The following is a 23,015-nucleotide window of genomic DNA, read 5'->3' as shown; positions in this document are numbered from 1 at the left end:
CGCAAATACCCGTTTACTGTCTCCGCTAACGCGTCGCCAGTAAACTTAATTTGCGACCATCAAATCCCCAATTGATGCCGTTGGAGCTTAAAATACAATACAGTTATCTCCTAAGTAGACATTCAGTTTGGGGATGTTTATCCTTTCGAGTATTCCATACTTTTTCACACGCGTCAATTCCTTCATCTTTTGGAATATTTGTGTATAAAGAACACACATCCATTGAAACCAAAATTGTGTTATTAGGTAAAGGACTTAAGGAATTCATTTTCTTCAAATAGTCAGTTGTATCTTAGATATGAGATGGAAGTTGTTAAACATGTGGTCTGAGGTGGTAATCAACAAATTCTGAAATTTTTTCGGTGGGATGGACATTAGCTGATACAATAGGTCTCCCTGGAATCCCTTCTTTGTGAAGTTTTGGAAGTAAGTAAAATCGACCGGCTGTGCAAGTTTCGTCTAGGCGAAGATAATCGTACGTATCGTCATCAATTTGTTTATCTTTATTCATTTCTGAGAGGACGTCATTAATTTTTTTGCTGATATCTTTGGTTGGATCACATGTTAGTTCTTTATAAAATTTATTGTTGGAGAGCTGACGATTTTCTTCTTCGATGTAGTTTGCCTTGTTCATCACTACAATGGCACTTCCTTTGTCTGCTTGTTTGATAACAATCTCGTCACGGTCTTTTAAGTTTATCATGGCTTGATTTTCTGACTTGTTTACCACTGATTGATGATCTGACTTCAGCTTTGACTGATGTAATGAATGATTTCAAGTTGTCGTTTTTGCTTTTAGGGGGATTCCATTTACTTTTCTTTTTAAATTTTGGGATGCATATGTCTCCTTCATCACTCTCATAATCAGATTCATTCATTCCGGCTTCTTTTGAATTTTTCTTCTGTTGTCTATTGAAATGTTCTTTCAACCGAAGACGCCTGGCAAATGCATCTACATCTGTCTCAAGTTGTAAATTGTTGACAGTTGCTGGAACTGGACAGAAATTCAGGCCTTTCACTCAATAGTTTTTCTTCAGAGGCAGCTAGTTCTATTGATGACAGATTTACAACTAACTTATCTTCATCTGTGTGTTTCTGTTTTTTAAAACGTCTTTTCCTCGGTTGTTTTGAATTACTCTCTTTTAACAAGTTTAAAATGTGATCTTCTTAAAAAACGGAACTTTGTTGGTTTAAACGGTCTCGTTTGAATTTTTTATTCTGTTTATCTTTGAAATGATGTTTCTCTATTATTTGGATGTCTGATAGTGTTCTTTGAATTACGTCCATGTCTTCTGGTGTTACAGACAGAGATGTTTTTATATACGTTTCATTTATTTCCGAATTAATTTGTTTGTAGCCGTAGACAGAAAAGGAGAGTAAGAGTTGAAGAAGTTGGAATGAACAATTGAATAAAATATCGTCCCAACGTTTCATAAATCTGCTGGACTTGACACCCGTTGTCTGAGGCGACAATTTAATATTTAAACCTTTTGGTATTGTGTTGTTATCTATGTACGATTTAAGATTAGAAGCATGATGTTCAAGCTGTATTTTCTTTTCGTTAAACTTCTTAATTTATTGAAATATGTTTTGTTTTCCACGATCTTGCAAAGAAAGAGATATGAACAGATTACACAATATAAGATGTGTAATGCGTGTTGCCTGGTTAAATAGTATATATATATGTTCCGGACCATATGAGTATTTGGACCATACGCGTATGGTCATGACCATATGTGTATATACTCATATGGTCCGACCATACGCGTATGGTCGGGGTAATTAACACTCTGTTACAGTTTACTTTTAATACTTCTAAACTCTTCATATGGTATGACCGTTCATTCAAAAGACGCTATCATATAGGTAATTTTATCGTTATATTATAATAAAAAGATAAGCTAAATAAAAATAAGAAGTTTCACATTGTTAATTTTACTTAATTGTCAAATTTAAAGTAAACACATTTTATACCGATGGTCATTACCGATGGTCATAACCGATTTGTTATTACGAGTAAATGGCAATATGTCGACTAAAAAATTAAATTCCAAAAATTTCTTAATGAACTTTTACATAAGAAGTCACTGGAAAGTAGCATACTATTAGTTTATTTAAGTTGTGTTGTGAAGATGGTGTATTGCAGTCAACCATTTTACGATATTTGAGATCTAGAGCTTCTTAAAAACACTGTAGACATCAGAATTACCAAAGACCTCGGTATCACTGTACGCAGCTGCAAAAAAGGCTTGTTTTTCACTCGCAAACAAAATGTGTAAATGAAAAAGATCGTGCACAAAACTTGCAAAAGCAAAAAAGCTATGATACCGTGTGGAAGTGAATGTCACCCAAGCCTACATGCACTATTGTAATTAGCGATGAAAACTAACTATGACATCAATATTAAATTTTTACGTAGTTTTTTTTATTATAAAATTAAAAAATTGTCATGTTTTAAACCATCACTGTTTTTTTTAGATAAAGTTCTTGTATTATTGAAACGTTTATAATGTAATTTGGAAAAATAAATATACCTATATGGTCCAAATACTCATATGGTCCGGCCCGATTTCGGTGGCTGGGTGTTACCCTTTCCACTTCAGAAAAGATATTAACGGTTTCAATGCATCACTTTTACTAGCACTTTCACTGCTTTCACAGATCTTCAGGTAATGTGACTTGTATATATATAAAACAATTGATTGACGTTAACAAATACAAGGGAGACTACTAATGTCATTTTTTGGTTTGCTGTCTATGTAAATTCATTCTAGTCTGCAGTTCATTTTTTGTCTCTCCAACATTGAATTCCTCAAAATCTGAACATATGAGATAACAGATGACGTTTGAACTTTTACAAGACATGTTTTGCTTAACAGTGAAATGCTTTCCATTTTTGAAATAAATTGAACTTTCTTCAATTAAATTTGGACAAGTCATACATCGTTTATCGGTACATTTTTTACAATTGGCACAGTTTCATTAAATTCAAATTTGGAAGATGTAAAATATCGTTTCAGACTTTTGCTGTTGATAATCTTCTTTTTCTGTAAGACTTTGTCCATTCTTTCACTTTAGTGTAAATTTGTTTCAATTTGTCGCATGAAACTAAATATGTCATAATCTCGCGGATTATAAGTTGTGACAACCTATAAAACAATCGTCAAGAAATCGTTTCCAGTTTTTACGTATGTAAATGGAAAATTTATTTCCGGACTTATGACTCATTTTTTCGTATAATAATTGTTCCAAATATCCAAGTACCAAAGTTGCATATGGAGGTTGTTCTGTTCTGATACCGCATTTGAAATTTCCTCACTTTTGTGAATTTTTAGTAAACCAAAGATAGTTATGAAAGGTACCAGGATTATAATTTAGTGCGCCAGACGCGCGTTTTGTCTACATAAGACTCATCAGTGACGCTCAGATCCAAAAAGTTATAAAGCCAAACAACTACAAAGTTAAAGAGATTGAGGACGCAAAATTCCAAAAAGTTGTGCCAAATACGGCTAAGGTAATCTACTCCTGGGGTAAGAAAATCCTTAGTTTTTCATAGGAATAGCTTTCTGAAAATTTAGAAATTGAAATGTAATCTATCTTTTCTTCAAAGAATTCCGTCTTATGTTTCTTTAGTAATTTTCTAATCATTGCACTTGTTTGTCTGTCCAATTTTTTATCTCATAAGACGTTTTATCTTGTAACATATTTAAAATATTATCTCTGTAATAGTACTCCGGTCCATGATTACAACTGCATTACCTTTATCCGCTTCTTTTATTATTATTGATTTATCTGATTTTAAATTTTGCAAAGCTGTTTTCTACTCGCGAGTTAAATTGTCCTTGCCATTTTTAATTGCTTGTATGTGGATTTGTTTTTAATGTTTTAATTGTTTCTTCTAAATCTTTATCTTTTGTTGTTTTTGGATTCAAGTCTGATTTATTTCTTACCAGTGGTTTATTTTCTTCTTCTTCGTTTTCTTTTAGTTTCTTTTCGTTTTAGTTTGTTACCCCGATTTTGTTTTTTGTCCATGGATTTATGAGTTTTGAACAGCGGTGTACTACTGTTGCCTTTATTCTTCATTATCCTCACAAAAAATACAATTTATCCTCAATCTTCTGCCAAAGTCATCAATGTCGGGTCCAAGTTTTATCTTCATTAGGAGCTGTTGATATTTCAATCCTCTTTTGAAAAGATTTATTTTCCTTAATTGTACTTTCTATGCGACAAGTTTATGATTCTAGGGTGAATTTTTTCCGTGTTTGTTAGGCTGTTTTCTTCGGGAACGTCTCCTCGTAATTCATGTTGCCTGATGATTGAATTTGGTTCCGTATACTGCTGTCTGTTGTCCCTCCGCCTTTGTCGTTCATCCTGCGTTGTCCTAAAAAATATTCTGTACGTTTTTCCCTATGTATGAAGTACCATTATCATTTACAACATTTTGTTGTCTTCTATCTGGTACAGGATTTCTTTGTAATCTCAAATTATAGTTATTCTGATTCGCATTTGTAGTTTGTTTAGAATAATGCTTTTGATGTTGTTGATATTTTGGTTTATTTCGGGGCTGGAAATTTGTGCGCGGATTATTTCCCGAACAACTATACATAAATATGTTTAAACTAAAACTAAACTAATTTTTCTAAATTTTCATCAAATGTATCAGTATTAGAAAAGATAATCAAATCATCCAAATAAATGACACAATTTTTTATGTTCAAATCTCCCAAATATTCTTCCATCAAAAGTTGATACGTTGCTGGCGCATTACATAGTCCAAAAGGTAACCGATTAAATAACGGACCTACCGTAAAAGCTGTTCTTTCTTTGTGATTTTCTTGTATCTCCACTTGATGATACCCGCTCTTCAAGTCTGAAACGGTATATAGAGATTATCCAGACAAAATATCAAGTATTTCCTCTATTCTCGCGAGCGCATATGAATCTTTTTTTTGTCCTTTCATTAAAAATACAGCAATCAAGACACAATACAATTTTTCTTCCTTCAAAGAACATCATGAGACTTTCGTATAATAACCCCAGCAGCTAATAACTGTTCCAAATGAGTTCGCACTTCATCAATCATTGCCGGGGGTATCCTTCTTTATTTTTGTTTAAATGGAATTTCATTGTTGAACAATTCATTGTTCAAATTGATTTAATGTTGTACTCCTTTGTAAACCAGGGGTCGTGAGTTCGATCCTCACTGGGGGCTCCAAATATAACTGGGGATTATGTGGATAACAAAACCAATCCAGTTAAAGTTGATAATTTTATTATTGGCACCAGACGTATTCAATATAGTGAAATAAAAGCCCCAAATTACGGATTTTAGTCTCAATGACAACTCATACTTGTGCGCCAAGGATGTGTATTCACTGGTATTTTCAACTTTAACAACCACATGACTTTGGACAAATCTTCAATACAAAAGAACGTCCAACCCCGTCAACTTTCAGCAGCGAACTAACTAGATTACTATCTAACCGTAAAACGAAACAATAATCACGCGTGCAAGACTACCAGGAAATCTACCCGGACTAAACACCTTTGCATAATAATGTAAAGATAATTCACATTATTTAAAGAGACCAGTTTCTATACAATAAATTCCAACACTTTAATTAAATGATTCATACAATTTATTAAAATATTTAACTGTTATCTTCTCATTATTTATTTTCTGACTTTTATTATTTTTATAGCAATGGTTTCACTATCAATTATTTAGATTTTTTTAGCAACTGTTATTTCATTTAATAAAACACATATATAAAATTATATTCAAAAATATCACAATACCACTAAAAATGTCACTTTTACATGTATGCAGTGGCAACTAAGATGTACTTAGTTTAATGGTCGTGACTTTCAATGTCTATTTCATTCTTGTTTTCGACGTACATACACACAGACGGACTCATTGATCAGTACAGGATTTGTTTTGGTTATAGTAAGCTACTCAAAAGAGCAACGGCTAACCATACACAGCATGATACAATAAAGGCTTGTTCACCTGCTACGTATTTACGGTACATCTTTCACACATTTGTGTTTAAGGTAGCAAAATACAAAAGCAACTAAATTTATAAAATTTCATTTTCAGCCGTTTTTATTATTTCTTAATGTTCCATAACCACAGTAGAAAAATAAGCTTCCATATCTTGCACTTTTCTTCATTTAAAAATTTACGAGCTAGATAAAAGAAATTATATCAGTTTAAAATTGTCTGATTTGGGGTAAAAAAAAATCTTTGTATTGTGCTACCTTAAATGCAATCCATCTTACTCATCATTGATAATTGATCTACATAATATATTTGTTTTATAACAGTTTTCTACGGTTTCTACAATTATTTTATTTGTTGTTTTTTAAAACGTTTCATTACATTTTTTATTGCAGTGTAGTCTTGTAAATTATTGGGAACAAAGTACAGAAGAAGACAGACGGAGGAAATTTTTGGTTTTGTTATTTTAATTTTCCAAAGACTTTTTCGAAATTGTTCTTGACCGTATTTTAACTGCTGTTTATATTTTGATAATCAACATAAGCTACTCTGTTCATTGATTCTTTAATTTCACTTTCAGATATATATATATGATGTTTTGTCACCTATAACCCATATTTCAATGAATGCCTACATCAGTTTTTGTTAGTTATTTGTTTGGTCTCTCAATTGACGAAATTTGAACATCGGTTGCCTTACCATATTGTTTTGGGTTTTATCCTACTATCATAAAACTTCTGGAGCACCTGAGTTTAACCCGTTTTTTGACGCGGTTCGTCTGGCTCGGTTTAAGTTTTCGATATAATGTCTAGTGGAATTGTTCGTTTTTTCGTTGTTTTTTCGTTGTTTTATTTTTTGGCCATGGTTTTGTCAGTTTATCTTCGACTTATGCGCTTGGTATCCAACGACTCTTTTTTTGTAATATACATTTCTTTCAAATAATACTTTCCCCTTCGTTTTGAGAAAGGAGCTACCACTTACAAGTTTGGCCCAGTAGTTTCAAAGGAGAAGATTTTTGTAAAAGATAACGACGACGGACGCAAAGTTATGAGAAAAACTCACTTGGCCCTTCGGGCCCGGTGAGCTAATAAAATGAACAAATGTTAAATATTTCCAATAACAAATATCCTTCATTAGTATGATCACAAGGTAAAATGAATCATATCACTCTTTTTTTTATTATAAAAATCTTGAATTCTATACAATAAACAGTTAAAAACAGTTTAAAAGTTTTACCCGAATATCATATATACAGGTTGCATTTCTGTAAATATTGACAATGCAATTTCCCATAGGAACTCCTTTTACGGCTAAAACTGTACCACTTTTACTATGAAGTTTTGAAAAAAATCTTATCCTAGAATTGAAAGTTCATATGCACCACAATTTTTTTCAAAGGTCAAAATATAGGGCTGTGCGGATATTTTCAACGTTTATATGCCCTGAACTTCTCAGAGTTTAAACTTACACTAAAAAGTAAAATCACAAAAATACTGAACTCAGAGGAAAATCAATTCGGAAAGTCCATAATCACATGGCAAAATCAAATAACAAAACGCATCAAAAACGAATGGACAAGAACTGTCATATTCCTGACTTGGTACAGGCATTTTCAAATGTAGAAAATGGTGGATTGAACCTGGTTTTATAGCTAGCCAAACCTCTCACTTGTATGACAGTCGCATCAAATTCCATTATATAGTCACCGATGCGTGAACAAAACAAACAGACATAATAGGTAAAAATGTCAAAAATAGGGGTACAGCAGTCAACATTGTGTTATCATCTTAATCACTATAAAAACAACAAATGTAACGAAGAAGCACAAAAAGGCATACATCAAATTAACATCCTCGTTTTGATTATATTATACGATTATATTTGTCTATGTAAAATGCACCCATCAAGGAAGGAGGGTATGGGTACTGGTGTAAAATTGCGCGTTTGAAATTCGCACAGGTAGACATGAAATAATTTTGTCGTTCAAAGTATGACGGGATGCATAAATACAGTCACGCAAAATAGATATAACAAACACTGACTTAGCAGTTAAAGTAATAATTAAGAAATAATTCATGGGGGCTTGAATATATCGTGATTTTACAACGGGTTGGCCCTTTATGACAAATATTTTACTCCTGAGCGATAGCGAGGGGTAAAATATCGGCATAAAGGGACAACCCGTGGTAAAATCTAGATATATTCAAGCCCCCATGAATTATTTCGATTCTGATAGGACACATACGGCAATTCTTTTGGATCGAAGCGCTCTAGGTGTAGGCAAATATTTGCCGTTTCCATAAATAAACGCACTAATAAACTAGCGTAAAAGAACGGAGCAAACTGCATTAGTGACATGCTTAAACTATTTAAAATAATGTATTTAGACAGTTTTGGATGAATTTGAATGATAATTTATTTATATGTCTTATATGATGTACAATAAAGGGCTTTTGCCACATTTTAGCATCATTTGTGTATGTTTCCTTGTGATGATTTTCGGATTCACAAGCGTGTATTTTCCCGTAAAATGCTTACATTCTAACGTCATTGTTCTATGACGTCGGGTATCTCATTCATATAAAAGCATATGACGTGGGAGTACAATCGGAACAGCACTGGCAATATATTCATATTTTACCACGGGTGTGTACTCAAAGCGTTTGAAGGACGTCATGTTAGAATAATAAATATAAAATAATAGTGTGGTTCAATTTTCTTAACTACCCCTACCTCGAATGAAAGGTTGCCACAGATTTCAATGTAAACAATATGCACGTGTTTATTTACTGGTAACATTCCCAAGTTCTGTCTCTGCGATATGGAACACAGAGAGCATAACTGGGAACCAGTATGTAAACAAAATTAATTTTCTATGAATATTCTATTACTCCCCAAAAGAGGCGTGTTTTGAGAAACAGCTGTATTTACAAAGTGCAACCTATACAGACATTTATTCAAATAGAAAACTCTCTAAAATCAGTTTTTCTCACATTAATACTCATTTATCAGAATTAAAGTTTTAAAGAAATCACTGTGTATACTCTAAGTTTTTCTTTACTATACATTTTATACCCCCTCCCCTGTTTCAATTTTTTAAAGAATTTGAAAACAAGATTTAAATTATTGCCAGCTTACCCTATTTGCATATTTTCTGATAAAAAATGCCTAGAACCTGTTAAAAACTGTTTTGATAACATATTGAAAGCATAGCAGAATATCAGAAATGTAATGTTTAGCAATCAATCATTACAACATTCAAGATTATATAAAGTATCCAATCCAACCTCTATCTCCAGTCCACATCTTACTGTATGCCTATGTGATGATTTGGTATCTAAGGCTAGATTGTTTATATTAGTAACTGTTCTGCAGAAGCCTCATTTAATGCATTTGTATATATACTTTAATAAAACATAGAAAAGAGTAAGATGTTTCGCGGGTAAACTTTGGGTCAGGTCAAATGTGAAGGGGTGTTCCAAAGGAAACTCAGATACGAGTAACGAGACACTTTGGTAGAACACCCCTCCTTCAAGAATGGTACAGCTCCCATCGGGGTATATAAGCAGGAGAGATTCCTAGCTCAGGGTCGATTGTCATAAAGTCTTCAGAGACATAAGACCACGGTACGGTGATATTCGAGATCGCTCGCTCGTATATATTTAAATATTATTACTAAGAGTAATAAAGAACAGGTCGGTGCCTGTTATGAATACGGATTTGTATATTTACAAGCGGAACCGTATTGTACCGTATAGGACAAGTGTGAGTCTGTGTGACCACCTTGTAAAGTACATAATTGTACAAGAGGAACTAAGACAAGTGTGTAAACTTGTAGGGTACATTATTGTACCAGGAGGACAAGTTTGTTCCTGACCCAGGCCAAATTTGTAAGAGTACAAATTTGTACCAGTGTATATATTTTGAGTAGAATTGTTTATAGCTAGTTTATTAAAGATTGCAAAGAGCAGTTGTACATATTTTGGTTCATTGACGTATATATTTGAATAAAGATTATTTGTTATATGTTTTGTAAATAGAGCAATTTTGGATCCAGTATCAAACTGGTAACGTACTCATTCTAAATTGAAATAGACACGCTTACCCTGTGTACACGTTACATAATTTGGTGGCAGCGGTGGGATCCAAATTGTTTATTTTTAAATCCATAGTGAAAGATTATATATCCAAATTTGATCATCTAATAAACTTATATCCAAACTGTCCTGTGAGAATTTACTGTTCACTTTTGCACATATCGTTTTTGTTCAAACTGTTCACTTTTACACAGATCAAAATTGTCCTGTTAACGTTTTTAATTTCCCACGGTTAAGTTACGATTATTATTAACATTAGGGATTAACGATCGATAGTGGTACAGGCAAGTTTTTGATTGACATTTATTACACTGTACATTTATGACATTGTGTTGACATTATTATATTGTATGCAAGGTTAAACCGCAAATTAAAGTACAAAAATGTCTTTTGATGACGAATTGACAAAACAAATTGAAGGTATGGAAGAGACAAGGTATAGACACAGTTTTGTTTCGTCTACACCTAAAGATCAGGGTGTTCGTCCAAAAGATACTTTTATAAAAAGAAATGATTCGGGTCTGGAATCAAGAGGGTCCTTATTGTCAAGAAAGGGAGATAATGTGAAAGTTGATTTACCAACATTCAACAACCCGAATACGCACAAAACTGTAAAATTTTCCCAAATTGATTTAAAGGAAGGGGATACTTTGCCTTTACCCATAGATAATAGTTACATTAGGGAAATAGACAAAACTGACAAATCAAAGTACCGACATACTGGTAACACAGATAATTCTGGTGTGAAAATTAAACCATGTCACTATAACGGTAGCACATCATGGACAGACTATTTGTCCCATTTTGAAATGTGTGCACTTGTAAATAATTGGTCGGAAAATCGAAAAGGGTTATACTTAGCGGTATCGTTAATGGGACAGGCACAAGCGGTACTTGGAGATTTACCAAGTGAGAAAAGACAAAACTTTACCGATTTAGTCAGCGCACTTGAAGAGCGATTCGCTCCTTCTAGTCAAACTGAGTTATATAGAGTTCAGTTTAAAGAAAGACGTCAAAAAGCCAGCGAATCACTTCCCGAATTAGGCCAGTCAATTCGGAGATTGTCCAACTTGGCATATCCAACTGCCCCATTAAACGTACGCAAAACTCTCGGGAAAGAGCAGTTTATTGACGCGCTCGTTGATTCGGAAATGCGACTCAGAATAAAACAATCGCGACCGAAAGGTTTAAATGATGCCGTAAGACTTGCTGTTGAACTAGAGGCGTACAATAAAGCCGAAAATAAAGTAAGAGAGGGACGAGGTTATTTACGGCAGACTATGAATGATGACGAGTTAGGTAGGGAAGAAAAGATTACAAAAAGTGACTCGCCAAACAAAGACATTGCATCATGGATGCAAACAATGGAGAAAAGTCTAAGTACTCTTACGACTGAAATAGCAAAATTAAAATCTAGTGGTACAAATGAGGGACCTTATTATGCTAAAACGAGATATACCCAAAGTAAGAGGACAAATAAGGGTTGTTACAATTGTGGCAAATATGGTCATTTAGCAAGGGACTGTCGCCTACCCCGAAGAAATCAGAACAATTATAATGGAAATAAGGGGGATGGGACTGTCAAAACATTAATGAAAACTAGGAAACAAAATAACCGTAAGACAAATGAAGCTGCGGTTACAACAGCATCTGAAGATGCTGGTATGTATGTCAAACTAAATGTAGGAAACATTGAAGCCAAGTTTGTGGTTGATGCAGGAGCAACTTTGACATTGGTATCTTCCAAGTTATACGATATGTTGTCTCCATTAGATAAATCATATCTAAGTGAAGTTAAGACAACTGTTAGGTCAGTGTGTGGCAATAAGCTAGAGCTTCGTGGAAAAGGGAGGTTCAATCTGCATTTCGGTCCAAATATGTTGCAAACTGAAGCTGTTGTGACTAATCTGCAAGTTGACGGTATACTTGGTTTAGACTTCATGAAACGACATAATTGTTTAATTGATGTTAAGAATGGGCACTTTTGTATTGGGGATTTTAAGGTAGATTTGTGTTTTCAGGGATCAATAGGCTGTTACCGAGTAGTTGCTTCAGAAGCGGTTGTCATACCGCCAAGGTCAGAAATTGTCATTAATGGCACGGTTTGCTTAGCAGAAGGTCAGAAATTACCTGCTGACAATGCTTTGTTAGAAGCAAATGAACATTTAGGGAAAGACTACATTTTAACTGCTAGAACGTTGGTAAGGTCAGGCGAAAAAGTCCCTGTTAGATTAATGAACACAGAACTAGATCCTAAGACAATCTATCCTGGTACAACTATAGCCCAAATGTCTGGTGTTGATCAAGTACTAGATGGTAATATTAGCTCAAATGAACAGAAACATGACGGACTTAGACCAGATTTACAAGATTTGTTAGACAGGACATCAGATGAATTGACTTCGAAAGACAAACAAAAAGTAAAATCTTTGTTGATAGAAAATCAGAACTTGTTTGCTTCTTCTGATGTTGACTTAGGAAGGACCAATCTTGTAAAACACGAAATCAATACGGGAAACGCAAGGCCATTTAAAGAACCACCTCGTCGTACACCTTATCATTTGAACAAGGTAGTAAATGACAACCTTGACAAAATGTTACAAAAAGGGATTATTGAACCATCCCACAGTCCCTGGGCGGCAGGGATAGTCTTAGTTAAGAAAAAGGACGACAGTTATCGCTTTTGCGTAGATTATAGACGCTTAAACAGTGTGACCCTTAATAAAGACGCGTATCCTTTACCGAGGATTGACGATTCGTTAGATCATTTAGCAGGAAACAAATGGTATAGTACTCTGGACTGTTGTTCAGGATATTGGCAGGTGGAGCTGGCCGAAAATGACAAACACAAAACCGCTTTTGCAACGCGAAGGGGTTTATTTCAATTTCGGGTCATGCCGTTTGGGTTGTGTGGCGCTGCACAGACATTTGAGCGATTGATGGAAACCATACTAGCTGGTTTACAGTGGGAAACATGTCTGGTTTACATTGACGATATAATCGTTTTTGGAAAAACACTAGATGGTATGCTTGATAATTTAAAAGACGTTTTTGCTAGGCTTAAATCGGCTGGTTTAAAGCTGAAGGCAAAGAAGTGCACCTTGTGTACCACCAAGGTTCGTTTCTTAGGACATATTGTCTCTGAGGAAGGAATATCAACCGACCCTGACAAGATTAAGGCTGTAAAAGAGTGGCCCACCCCTACAAATAAAACTGAAGTTCGTTCCTTTTTAGGTCTTTGTGGGTACTACAGAAAATTTATCAAAAACTTTGCCCACATTGCTAAACCGTTACACAAAATTACAGAGAAAGAAAGTAAGTTTGGTTGGAAGTTAGAATGTCAAGAGGCTTTTGATCAATTAAAAGGCAAGTTAATAAACGCACCAGTTCTTGCATATCCCGATTTTAACAAAGAATTCATTTTGGATACTGATGCAAGCAATTTGGCAGTCGGAGCTGTCTTGACTCAGAAATCTGATGAAGAGCTTGAACATGTTGTGGCTTATGCTAGTCGTACACTTTCAAAATCAGAACGAAAGTACTGTGTGACACGCAAGGAGTTGCTTGCTGTGGTTTATTTTGTTAAACATTTTAAACCATACCTCTACGGTAGAAAATTCACGGTAAGAACTGATCACGGATCATTAAAGTGGTTACTTAACTTTAAGAACCCAGAAGGACAGATAGCTAGATGGATAGAGACATTAGGATCATTTGAGATGCAAATTCAACATCGGCCAGGAGTGCAACATAGGAATGCAGACGCACTTAGTCGCATTCCATGTAAACAATGCGGTTATCATTCCGGTTTAGAAAAAGAGACTGAGACTAAAGACCAATATGACACTGTTAATGCTAAAACCCGTCATGATTTGTCTCTAATAGAAATTCAGAAAAATGATCATGACTTGAAAATAGTGACAAAATGGGTAGAAAAAGATGAACGTCCTGATTACAAAGATATTTCTGATAAGGGATTTTTCTTGAGATCGCTTTGGAATCAATGGAACAACTTAGAGTTAAGAGATGGACTTATTTATAGACGATTTGAAGACCCTGTAACCAAAATTGTAAAAATGCAGGCTATCATTCCTTTATCAGAACGCAAAAAGGTTTTACAATTTTCCCATGATGATAAATGTTCTGCTCATTTGGGTATCCATAAAACTTTGGCAAAAATTAGACAATCTTATTATTGGCCTGGATTACAAAATGACGTCAGGACTTACATAAACGGATGTGACAAATGTGCAAAGCGAAAAAGTCCACAAAAGTCCAAAAGAGCTCCAATGGCTTTAGTTGAAGCTAATGGGCCAATGGAAAGGATAGCTACAGATATCCTTGGTGAGTTGCCAGAAACAGAGAGTGGTAACAAATACATCTTGGTAGTTTCTGACTACTACACAAAGTGGACGGAATCTTTTGCCATGCCAAATATGGAAGCCAAAACTGTGGCTAAGATAATAGTTGAAGAAGTTATAGTAAGATTTGGTGTTCCTCATTGGATACACTCAGATCAAGGCAGGCAATTTGAAAGCTTGTTGTTTCAAGAGATGTGTTGTATTCTAAACATTAAGAAAACACGTACCCCTCCATATCATCCAAAATCTGATGGTATGGTGGAAAGGTTTAATAAGACTCTTGCAACAATGTTAAGTTCATTTGTGGAACAGAACCAGAGAGACTGGGATGAATACATTCCTTTTGTTATGATGGCATATAGGGCATCCGAGCACGAGACGACTGGACAAACTCCAAATAGTCTCATGTTAGGTAGGGAACTATCAACCCCTTTAGACATCATGTATGAAATGCCACCATCAGTTAAGGATATCCCTGCACATAAATGGGCTTGGGAGCTTAAAGAGAAGTTAGAACACTCCCACAGTTTTGTCAGAGGTAAAATTAAAGGGCAAATGCGAAGACAGAAACACTATCATGACCTCAAATTGTCATACCAAAATTTCAGAAAAGATGATGAGGTATACGTCTATTTCCCAGTAAAGAAACCTGGGATGTCTTCAAAATTGACTAGTTTCTGGAAAGGTCCTTTCAAAATTCTCGACAAATATGGTGACCTTACATATAAAGTTGACTGTGGATACAGAGGGAAACCACAAGTCATACATGTCGACAGACTTAAGAAAAAGAACAAACAGACATTAAAGACAGAATCGGATAATAACACTTTTGTTCCATTAGACACTGAAAATGATACAGCTGAAAACGACCTTATAGAGACTCCTTATTCACAAGACATTGCTGTTCATGAGTCCACGTTGCTTGATGAAGATGTACAAGAAAGTAGTCACGAAGGGCGCCGCACAAGGCGAAACCCAGCTTGGATGGCAGATTACATTGTTAAATAGTTTTAGTATATTTAAATGAACAAAAATGTGTATATTGTACTTCTATGTTTTATCTGTTTTAAAGTTAGTTTTAGACATGCGGGACGCATGTGTTTTTGAGGCGTGGGTTATGTGATGATTTGGTATCTAAGGCTAGATTGTTTATATTAGTAACTGTTCTGCAGAAGCCTCATTTAATGCATTTGTATATATACTTTAATAAAACATAGAAAAGAGTAAGATGTTTCGCGGGTTAACTTTGGGTCAGGTCAAATGTGAAGGGGTGTTCCAAAGGAAACTCAGATACGAGTAACGAGACACTTTGGTAGAACACCCCTCCTTCAAGAATGGTACAGCTCCCATCGGGGTATATAAGCAGGAGAGATTCCTAGCTCAGGGTCGATTGTCATAAAGTCTTCAGAGACATAATACCACGGTACGGTGATATTCGAGATCGCTCGCTCGTATATATTTAAATATTATTACTAAGAGTAATAAAGAACAGGTCGGTGCCTGTTATAAATACGGATTTGTATATTTACAAGCGGAACCGTATTGTACCGTATAGGACAAGTGTGAGTCTGTGTGACCACCTTGTAAAGTACATAATTGTACAAGAGGAACAAAGACAAGTGTGTAAACTTGTAGGGTACATTATTGTACCAGGAGGACAAGTTTGTTCCTGACCCAGGCCAAATTTGTAAGAGTACAAATTTGTACCAGTGTATATATTTTGAGTAGAATTGTTTATAGCTAGTTTATTAAAGATTGCAAAGAGCAGTTGTACATATTTTGGTTCATTGACGTATATATTTGAATAAAGATTATTTGTTATATGTTTTGTAAATAGAGCAATTTTGGATCCAGTATCAAACTGGTAACGTACTCATTCTAAATTGAAATAGACACGCTTACCCTGTGTACACGTTACACCTATTTGTCAATTAAAGAACACATTTTCTGCCTCAAATGGTCAATTTAGAATTCTTGTCACAACAGTATCATCTGTTACCATATATCTGACATAATTTAGCTACTATATATAATAGAAGTGTTCAAACAAAGCCATATTTGCAATAGTTGTATGCATGCAGATACCAGTCTGAGATATAAATTCACTTAAAATGTTGTATAGATGACTGCTAACATCTGATTTTTGCATAACTTCCAAGCATAGTTATTGTTTTCTATATCAAGAACTTTAAAATCATAAAATCATAGCATTTACAAGTTAAATTATTTGTTTTATGACCCAGGGGGTAGGCAATTTTCTATGTTTTTTGCCCCTGGGGCCTCAAAATTTCTAAATCATTCTGCTGTTTCTAGCAATTTGGAATATTTAGTACATATTCAGGATAGAACACACTATTGTAAGTTTTCTTGAGATATTTTTGTTTTTCTAGCTTGTATTTATTATGCCGTGGTGACAAAAATGCAGATTTAGGTGTTGCGGCTTACTTTTGGGTTATCGAAAGGACACAAATACCCCATAAATAATATTCAGGAAGGATCTATGAGTTTCAATGACTGCGAAGAGTAAATATAAGCACTTCTTAACAATTTAACTTACAAATATGCAAATATTATGATTTAATTTTGTATCCAGGACTTTAAGTAAACTATGCATACTGTAAACTGGTAATTTATGCTGAGTCATCATATTTAAGGCCCAGGATTCTATCAATCTTCATTAAATATTTATAAAACGTCTTATTTGAGTTAATTTCTTTAAAATCCATGTGAAATAAAGCATATTTGGTTTAATTCTGATTGTTCCCCTTTTTCACCCTATACAGACGCTTGTACAATTTTAAAATTTCCAAACACGACGCAAAGACTGCAAAGATATGCCTAAAATAAAAAAATAGTAATTTACGATATGAACTGGCACAACTCTAAAATTCCAAAGGTGACGACAGTAAATATGTTACAACAACTGCGTTGAAATACATTCCCAATAAGCAGCATAAACTGGACCCCTGCTGTTGTTTCAATCTTATCTACATAAACGTGTCAAAGTATGAATCAGCGGGTGGCCAGTTAATAAGCAGCACTGACCGTAACCCGAATAATTCAGTCGTTCTATTCCGCTGATCTACGAAGGCTACATTAACGCCTGAACGTCTTCCTCGATAAGACCGTCAACCGGAAAATTCACACCGCTATACAATATGGGAATTTTTTACTAAGTTAGCATCTAAGGTAGGAGGAGTTTCGAATGTTAATTGATGTAAACTGATGTTAATTGATGTTAATTAATTATTATCGGATTTGTGTTAATTGACAAAAGTGTTTGGTAAGACAATTACAAGACAGTTGCGCAGACTCATTAGCCTGATCGCCGGCGATTGACTCTCTCTCACAGAGAGCAGGCGACGCGGCCAATGATCATAAGGAGTTCAAGCCCTCGTGTGGGAGAAAATCGGACACGGAAAGAGATTGAATTATTCTAGTTACACTGACCATGGAAGTAATATTGAAAGGAATAACATCGTCGTCACTTCAAAGGTTTCATCTGCGTTACCGCCCATCTTTCGATAACTCGTTAATTGGTTCAATATCTGGCATGGAAGTTGATTCTCCGCATGTGATCGATCAAATCAGTGATAGTTATCGGTCATTTTCGTGTTCACGGAGAATTACGAACAGACAAGTTTTTGTCGTATATACGTGCGAAGTAACCCGAATAGTCCATTGGTTACATTCCGTTGATGTACGCTGCCGAATCGAGTCATTCGTTCAATTTTTATTTTAGTTCATTTTTCCCTATTTTTGTTTAGTTTGATCTTAATAGTTTAAACCGACAGCTATCACATACGAAATTGGAGAACAAGGCTGGGTCATTTTCAATTTTAATATTTACAGACAGTTAAAAAACCATTTCCGTAAGTTAAGAAGATGATTGTACAAAAAAAATACGTTTGGACCCCCTTTGTTAAATACGAAAAATCTAAGTCTTTCGTGTATTAGTCAATTAAAGTATTCACAATTCTAAACAGCTCTATCCTTCAATTTAAGTTTTTGATACATAAACTAATTTGTGTAAAAGTGAATTTGCCGTAAGACAGAGCCCATTTCGTCGGTTTGTTATAATTTTTGCTGTACTTGTTCACAATTCCACAATAAACTTTTGTTTTAAATATATATTTACTAAAATATTATCCCTATTTTAGTTGTCCAGTTTCAATAATGTAATCAATGTCATTTATGGCATATACATTAATTTAGAATACTTGAAAGTAACTATCCTTTTTTTCAATCTCGATAAACTTTGCACATTTCAACAGTAAACAAAATATGTCTAGATTTGCCTACATTATTTTGTTGAACATCATGTGAAACCTGATCGATTCATCAGTATTTAACTGTTTAACTCGGGATCCGCTTTTAACCGGAAAATACTTTTAAAACAGTTTAAAACAAACGGTAAAAAGCAAAAATATGCTAAATTTCCCATGCTAAACTGCTGTAGTTTGAAAAATTCTCGGACGTTTTTCAAGTTTTTACATCATACGACTTCTTTCTGAAGGTAGAGGTTTTATGTGATACAGCGCCACCTTCTTACTAATAAACCTCGGATTTCACACAGGTACTTTTTTTTTACCGGACTCGATAAAATCACGTGACTGATAAGAAATTCCAGATGCCATTTTACAACCGCGGTATCACAGATAGTAACCAAAGGGGTCTTACCGCTGAGACTATAGTTGGATAAAATCATATGACTTTAGTACAGGGATCTGCAGGCCGTTAATACATGCTAATTAGTCGATGTTATTCCTTTTAAATATTACTTCCATGCACTGACCGATCTAAACAGATATTATATTTCAAATTAGCAACAGTAGAGTAATTAAAACAGAGGCTGCGTATTTAAACATCCCAAATAAATAGCAGTTTGATAATGATTAGATTTTTAAATATTTGTTTTTACTAAAGTTAAATAATTGAACGTGATTGCGTACTTGTACATCCATTCCAAAAGAATAGAACCCTGTAATTTAAAATAGTATATTTTAAAAAATCCTTAACGCTGTTAGAGTCCAGCACGGAAACCGGAGTTACTGGAAAATGAGTGATGGTAGGGAAAATGAGTGACTCATTCTATGTTTTTTTTTTCATTTATGCCCTCTGGAGAAACTGTCTTTAGCTTTCTTATTCAAAACCTTTGCCGAACAAGTTTGTCGGCCCTTGACCAACTCTGGTCAAGGGCCGACATATGAAAGAAAAAACCAGCTTAGATATGTTAATGGAATTCAAATATTTACTCAATGAAATAAACGAGAACATTCAATTTACCTTGGAATACAATAATTACCAATTACCATTTTTAGACATTCTTATCATAAAGAACGGAACCAAAAGAAAACTATATTTTCTATAAACCGACTGATTCCAAACACTATCTGCTGTTTATATCATGTCATCCAAAATATACTAGAGTCGATATACCATATAATCTAGCTTAACTCATATGTACTCTCATTTCATTTTGGGAATTAAGGAATACAAGAATAAATTAATTAAGATACATGCTCTTTGACCGAAAATACCCGAAAAGAATAATTGATGACGGTATAACTAGAGCCAAATCTTCTAGCTTACTGGAATTGCGAAAACTAAATAACCTTAGCTGTATTTTGCAAAACTTTTTTGGTCCTCAATGCTCTTCAACTTCGTACTTTATTTGGCTCGTTTAACATTTTTTTTATTCGAACGTCACTGATGAGTCTTTTATAGTCGAAACGCAAGTCTGGCGCAAATATTAAATTTCAATCTTGGTATCTATGATGAGTTTTTTTACAACCACTGGGTCGATGCCACTGCTGGAGGAGTTTTAATTCCCTGAGTGTATTCCCAGCTCAGTATTCAGCACTTCTGCGTTGACTTGAGTTATTATTGATATATTATAAATTAACTGTTTACAAAACTTTGAATGTTTGAAATACTAAGGCTTGTCTACGTTAGGAATATATTATCTAAGCTGTATTAAGTAAAACTTTTAGGAATTTTTGGTCCTCCATGCTCTTCAACTTTGTACTTTATTTGGCCTTTTTAACATTCTTTGATTCGAGCGTTACTGATGAGTCTTTTATACGAAACGCGCGTCTGGCGCAATTATAAAATTTCAATCCTGGTATCTATATACAAATAAGTTAGGATCCATCTTGAGAAAGTCATTAGAACTGAGGGCAGGAGACAGCTTGTTTGTTGTTATACATTTTGATGATGTTTGTATTGTGTATGTTTGATATGTATGTATGTATGTTTATTGTGTTAATATATGTTGGTCACAAACTGTAAAGTTTCTACGCCAATAAAAAAAAAAATAGAAAAATATACATAACAAAAGACTATATTTACAGAGCGACCAGAGGATGATGAAATTATTTAATCCACACAAAGTGATAAAAAGCAAACGGCAACTGACATCATAAAAAAATTGTTGACCTGCGCAACATTCCAAACTAATAGTCAACAAAAAGTACAAAAATGTGGACGACCAAACTGTATATCTTGTTTATACTTATCCGAACTGTATATCTTGTTTATACTTATCCGAACTGTATATCTTGTTTACACTTATCCGAAGGAACAGAATTCGTTTTTAAATCCGGACATATTTTCAAAATCAAGAACAGTTTTACATGTGCATCGGAAAATCTTCTATACATCATTACTTGCAGGGGGTGTCAAGAAAATTATATTGGACAAACCGGCAACACCATTAGAAAACGAATGACAGTAAATATATAGACAGCAAATTCGAGTCCCAAGCACAAGAAAAATCCCGCTTATCGAACATATTGATGATGCTACATCGCTGGATCAAATCATCCAAATATCTTCATTTTTCCAATTTTTTAGTGTTCAGATAATACAACGAAACCAATGAGAATTAATAAAGAAAATTAATTTATTAAGAAATGTCGTTCCAAATTATATAGATGAAACGAGAATCCGGAAGGCATTTCTCTATAATTATGTACTTTCACTTTCATTTTAAGTATCTTCGTTGTACTATATAATAACGTTCAGGACTAATGTCGCTAATAGACGTTACCATTGATGACGTCGCCAGCAACCATATCCTTGAAGATCTGTTAAAGAGTGAAACCGGTAGGATACTACACAAGTCTATATCGAAAACAACGTTTAAAGCTATGATTGCGTTGGATCAAGGAGGTTATATATCCTCCTTGGCTGTACACAGTCAGAAATATGACAGTTTGTTTTTCCACTCGTCTATTGAGCTTTGGCTTTTTGTACTTTTTTCTAAACTTTGTATTTGTTTATGTCTCCAAATGCTTTTGTTTCGAGAACCACAGTGTTATGTTAACGTAGCGCGTGACTAGCAAATCACGGGGTCTATTCCACTGGTTCACGATTCGACTACCGTAGTATCACCATGCAAGTAGTTAGCATTTTGTGTTCATATAAACTATAAATAATAAAATTCACTAAAATACTCAACTCTGAGGAAAACCCAAAACGGAAAGTCCCTAATCAAATGGCAAAATCAAAAGCTCAAACACATCAAACGTATATACAACAACTGTCATACTCCTGACTTTGCAATCAATCCTAATTCTATCTCATTTTTGAATGATAGTTTTTCATATGTGACGTCATGCTGTTTCTAAATTTCATAAATTCAAATGTGGCATAACGTTTCTGCCTTTTCGCCATCGTATGTGACGTCACAATTTTTTTAATTACGTTGACGCTTGGACTGATTCGGATGTGTGTCTATTTTGTGATAAACTTGGGTTTAGTTTTCTGTAATTAGTTAATATTTCAGTTTCATTATGTTCTTTCATATTCATTTGTTAACATTTACTGTTTGCAATAGCATTAAATATTCTATATAATAAGGATGTTCTTATCCCGTGCATAAAAACAATGCCGTATTTGTCAAAACCTTTTCAACTTTTAATCTTCAGTGCTGTACAACTTTGTACCTTTTTCACGTTCGATGTTTTATATCTAGGCGTTATGTATTCAGGTTTAGTTTTCTGTAATTAGTTAATACTTTAGTTTCTTTGTGTATATCTCTTTCATATTCATTTGATAAAATTTACTGTTTGCAATAGCATGAATTGTTCTATATAATAAGAATGTTCTTATCCCGGGCATAAAAACAATGCCGTATTTTGCGAAACCTTTTCAACTTTTGATCTTCAGTGCTGTACAACTTTGTACTTTTTTCACTTTCGATCTTTTATATCTGGGCGTCACTGGTGAGTCTTGTGTGGGCAAGGCGCGTTTTTGGCGTATTGAATTTTAAACCTGATGCTTTTTGTTATCTATTAATCATGTTTTTCTGTGTCTAATATGTTCTCCTATTTATTTGTATTGTAGTCCTGTAATATTATGTTGTCATTTCAATGTTATATTTAACTTTGCCATTAAAGTGCGAGGTTTGGCATGCCTTAAAACCAGGTTCAACCCACCACTTTTATTCCCCTTTAAAAGTGTCCTGTACCAAGTCAGGAAGATGGCCATTGTTATATTATTGTTCGTTTCTGTGTGTGTTGCATTTTAACGTTGAGTCGTTTGTGTTTT

At 34.3% G+C, this 23,015-nt stretch overlaps 1 protein-coding gene across 1 annotated transcript in view; it reads left to right on the top strand.

Moving 5' to 3' along the window:
• LOC139511218 (uncharacterized) overlaps positions 1–8,058 on the top strand; it is a 58,915-nt gene extending 50,857 nt beyond the window's left edge. Inside the window, exon 4 of the mRNA XM_071297796.1 lies at positions 6,400–8,058. Coding sequence (XP_071153897.1) covers positions 6,400–6,412 — 13 coding nt within the window. The 3' untranslated portion in view covers positions 6,413–8,058. The remainder of the gene's footprint in view (positions 1–6,399) is intronic.
• Positions 8,059–23,015: the final 14,957 nt, after the last annotated feature.

Source organism: Mytilus edulis, chromosome 2 (assembly GCF_963676685.1).
Source record: "Mytilus edulis chromosome 2, xbMytEdul2.2, whole genome shotgun sequence".
NCBI lineage: Eukaryota > Metazoa > Mollusca > Bivalvia > Mytilida > Mytilidae > Mytilus > Mytilus edulis.
This window is presented reverse-complemented; position numbering and strand designations above follow the sequence as displayed.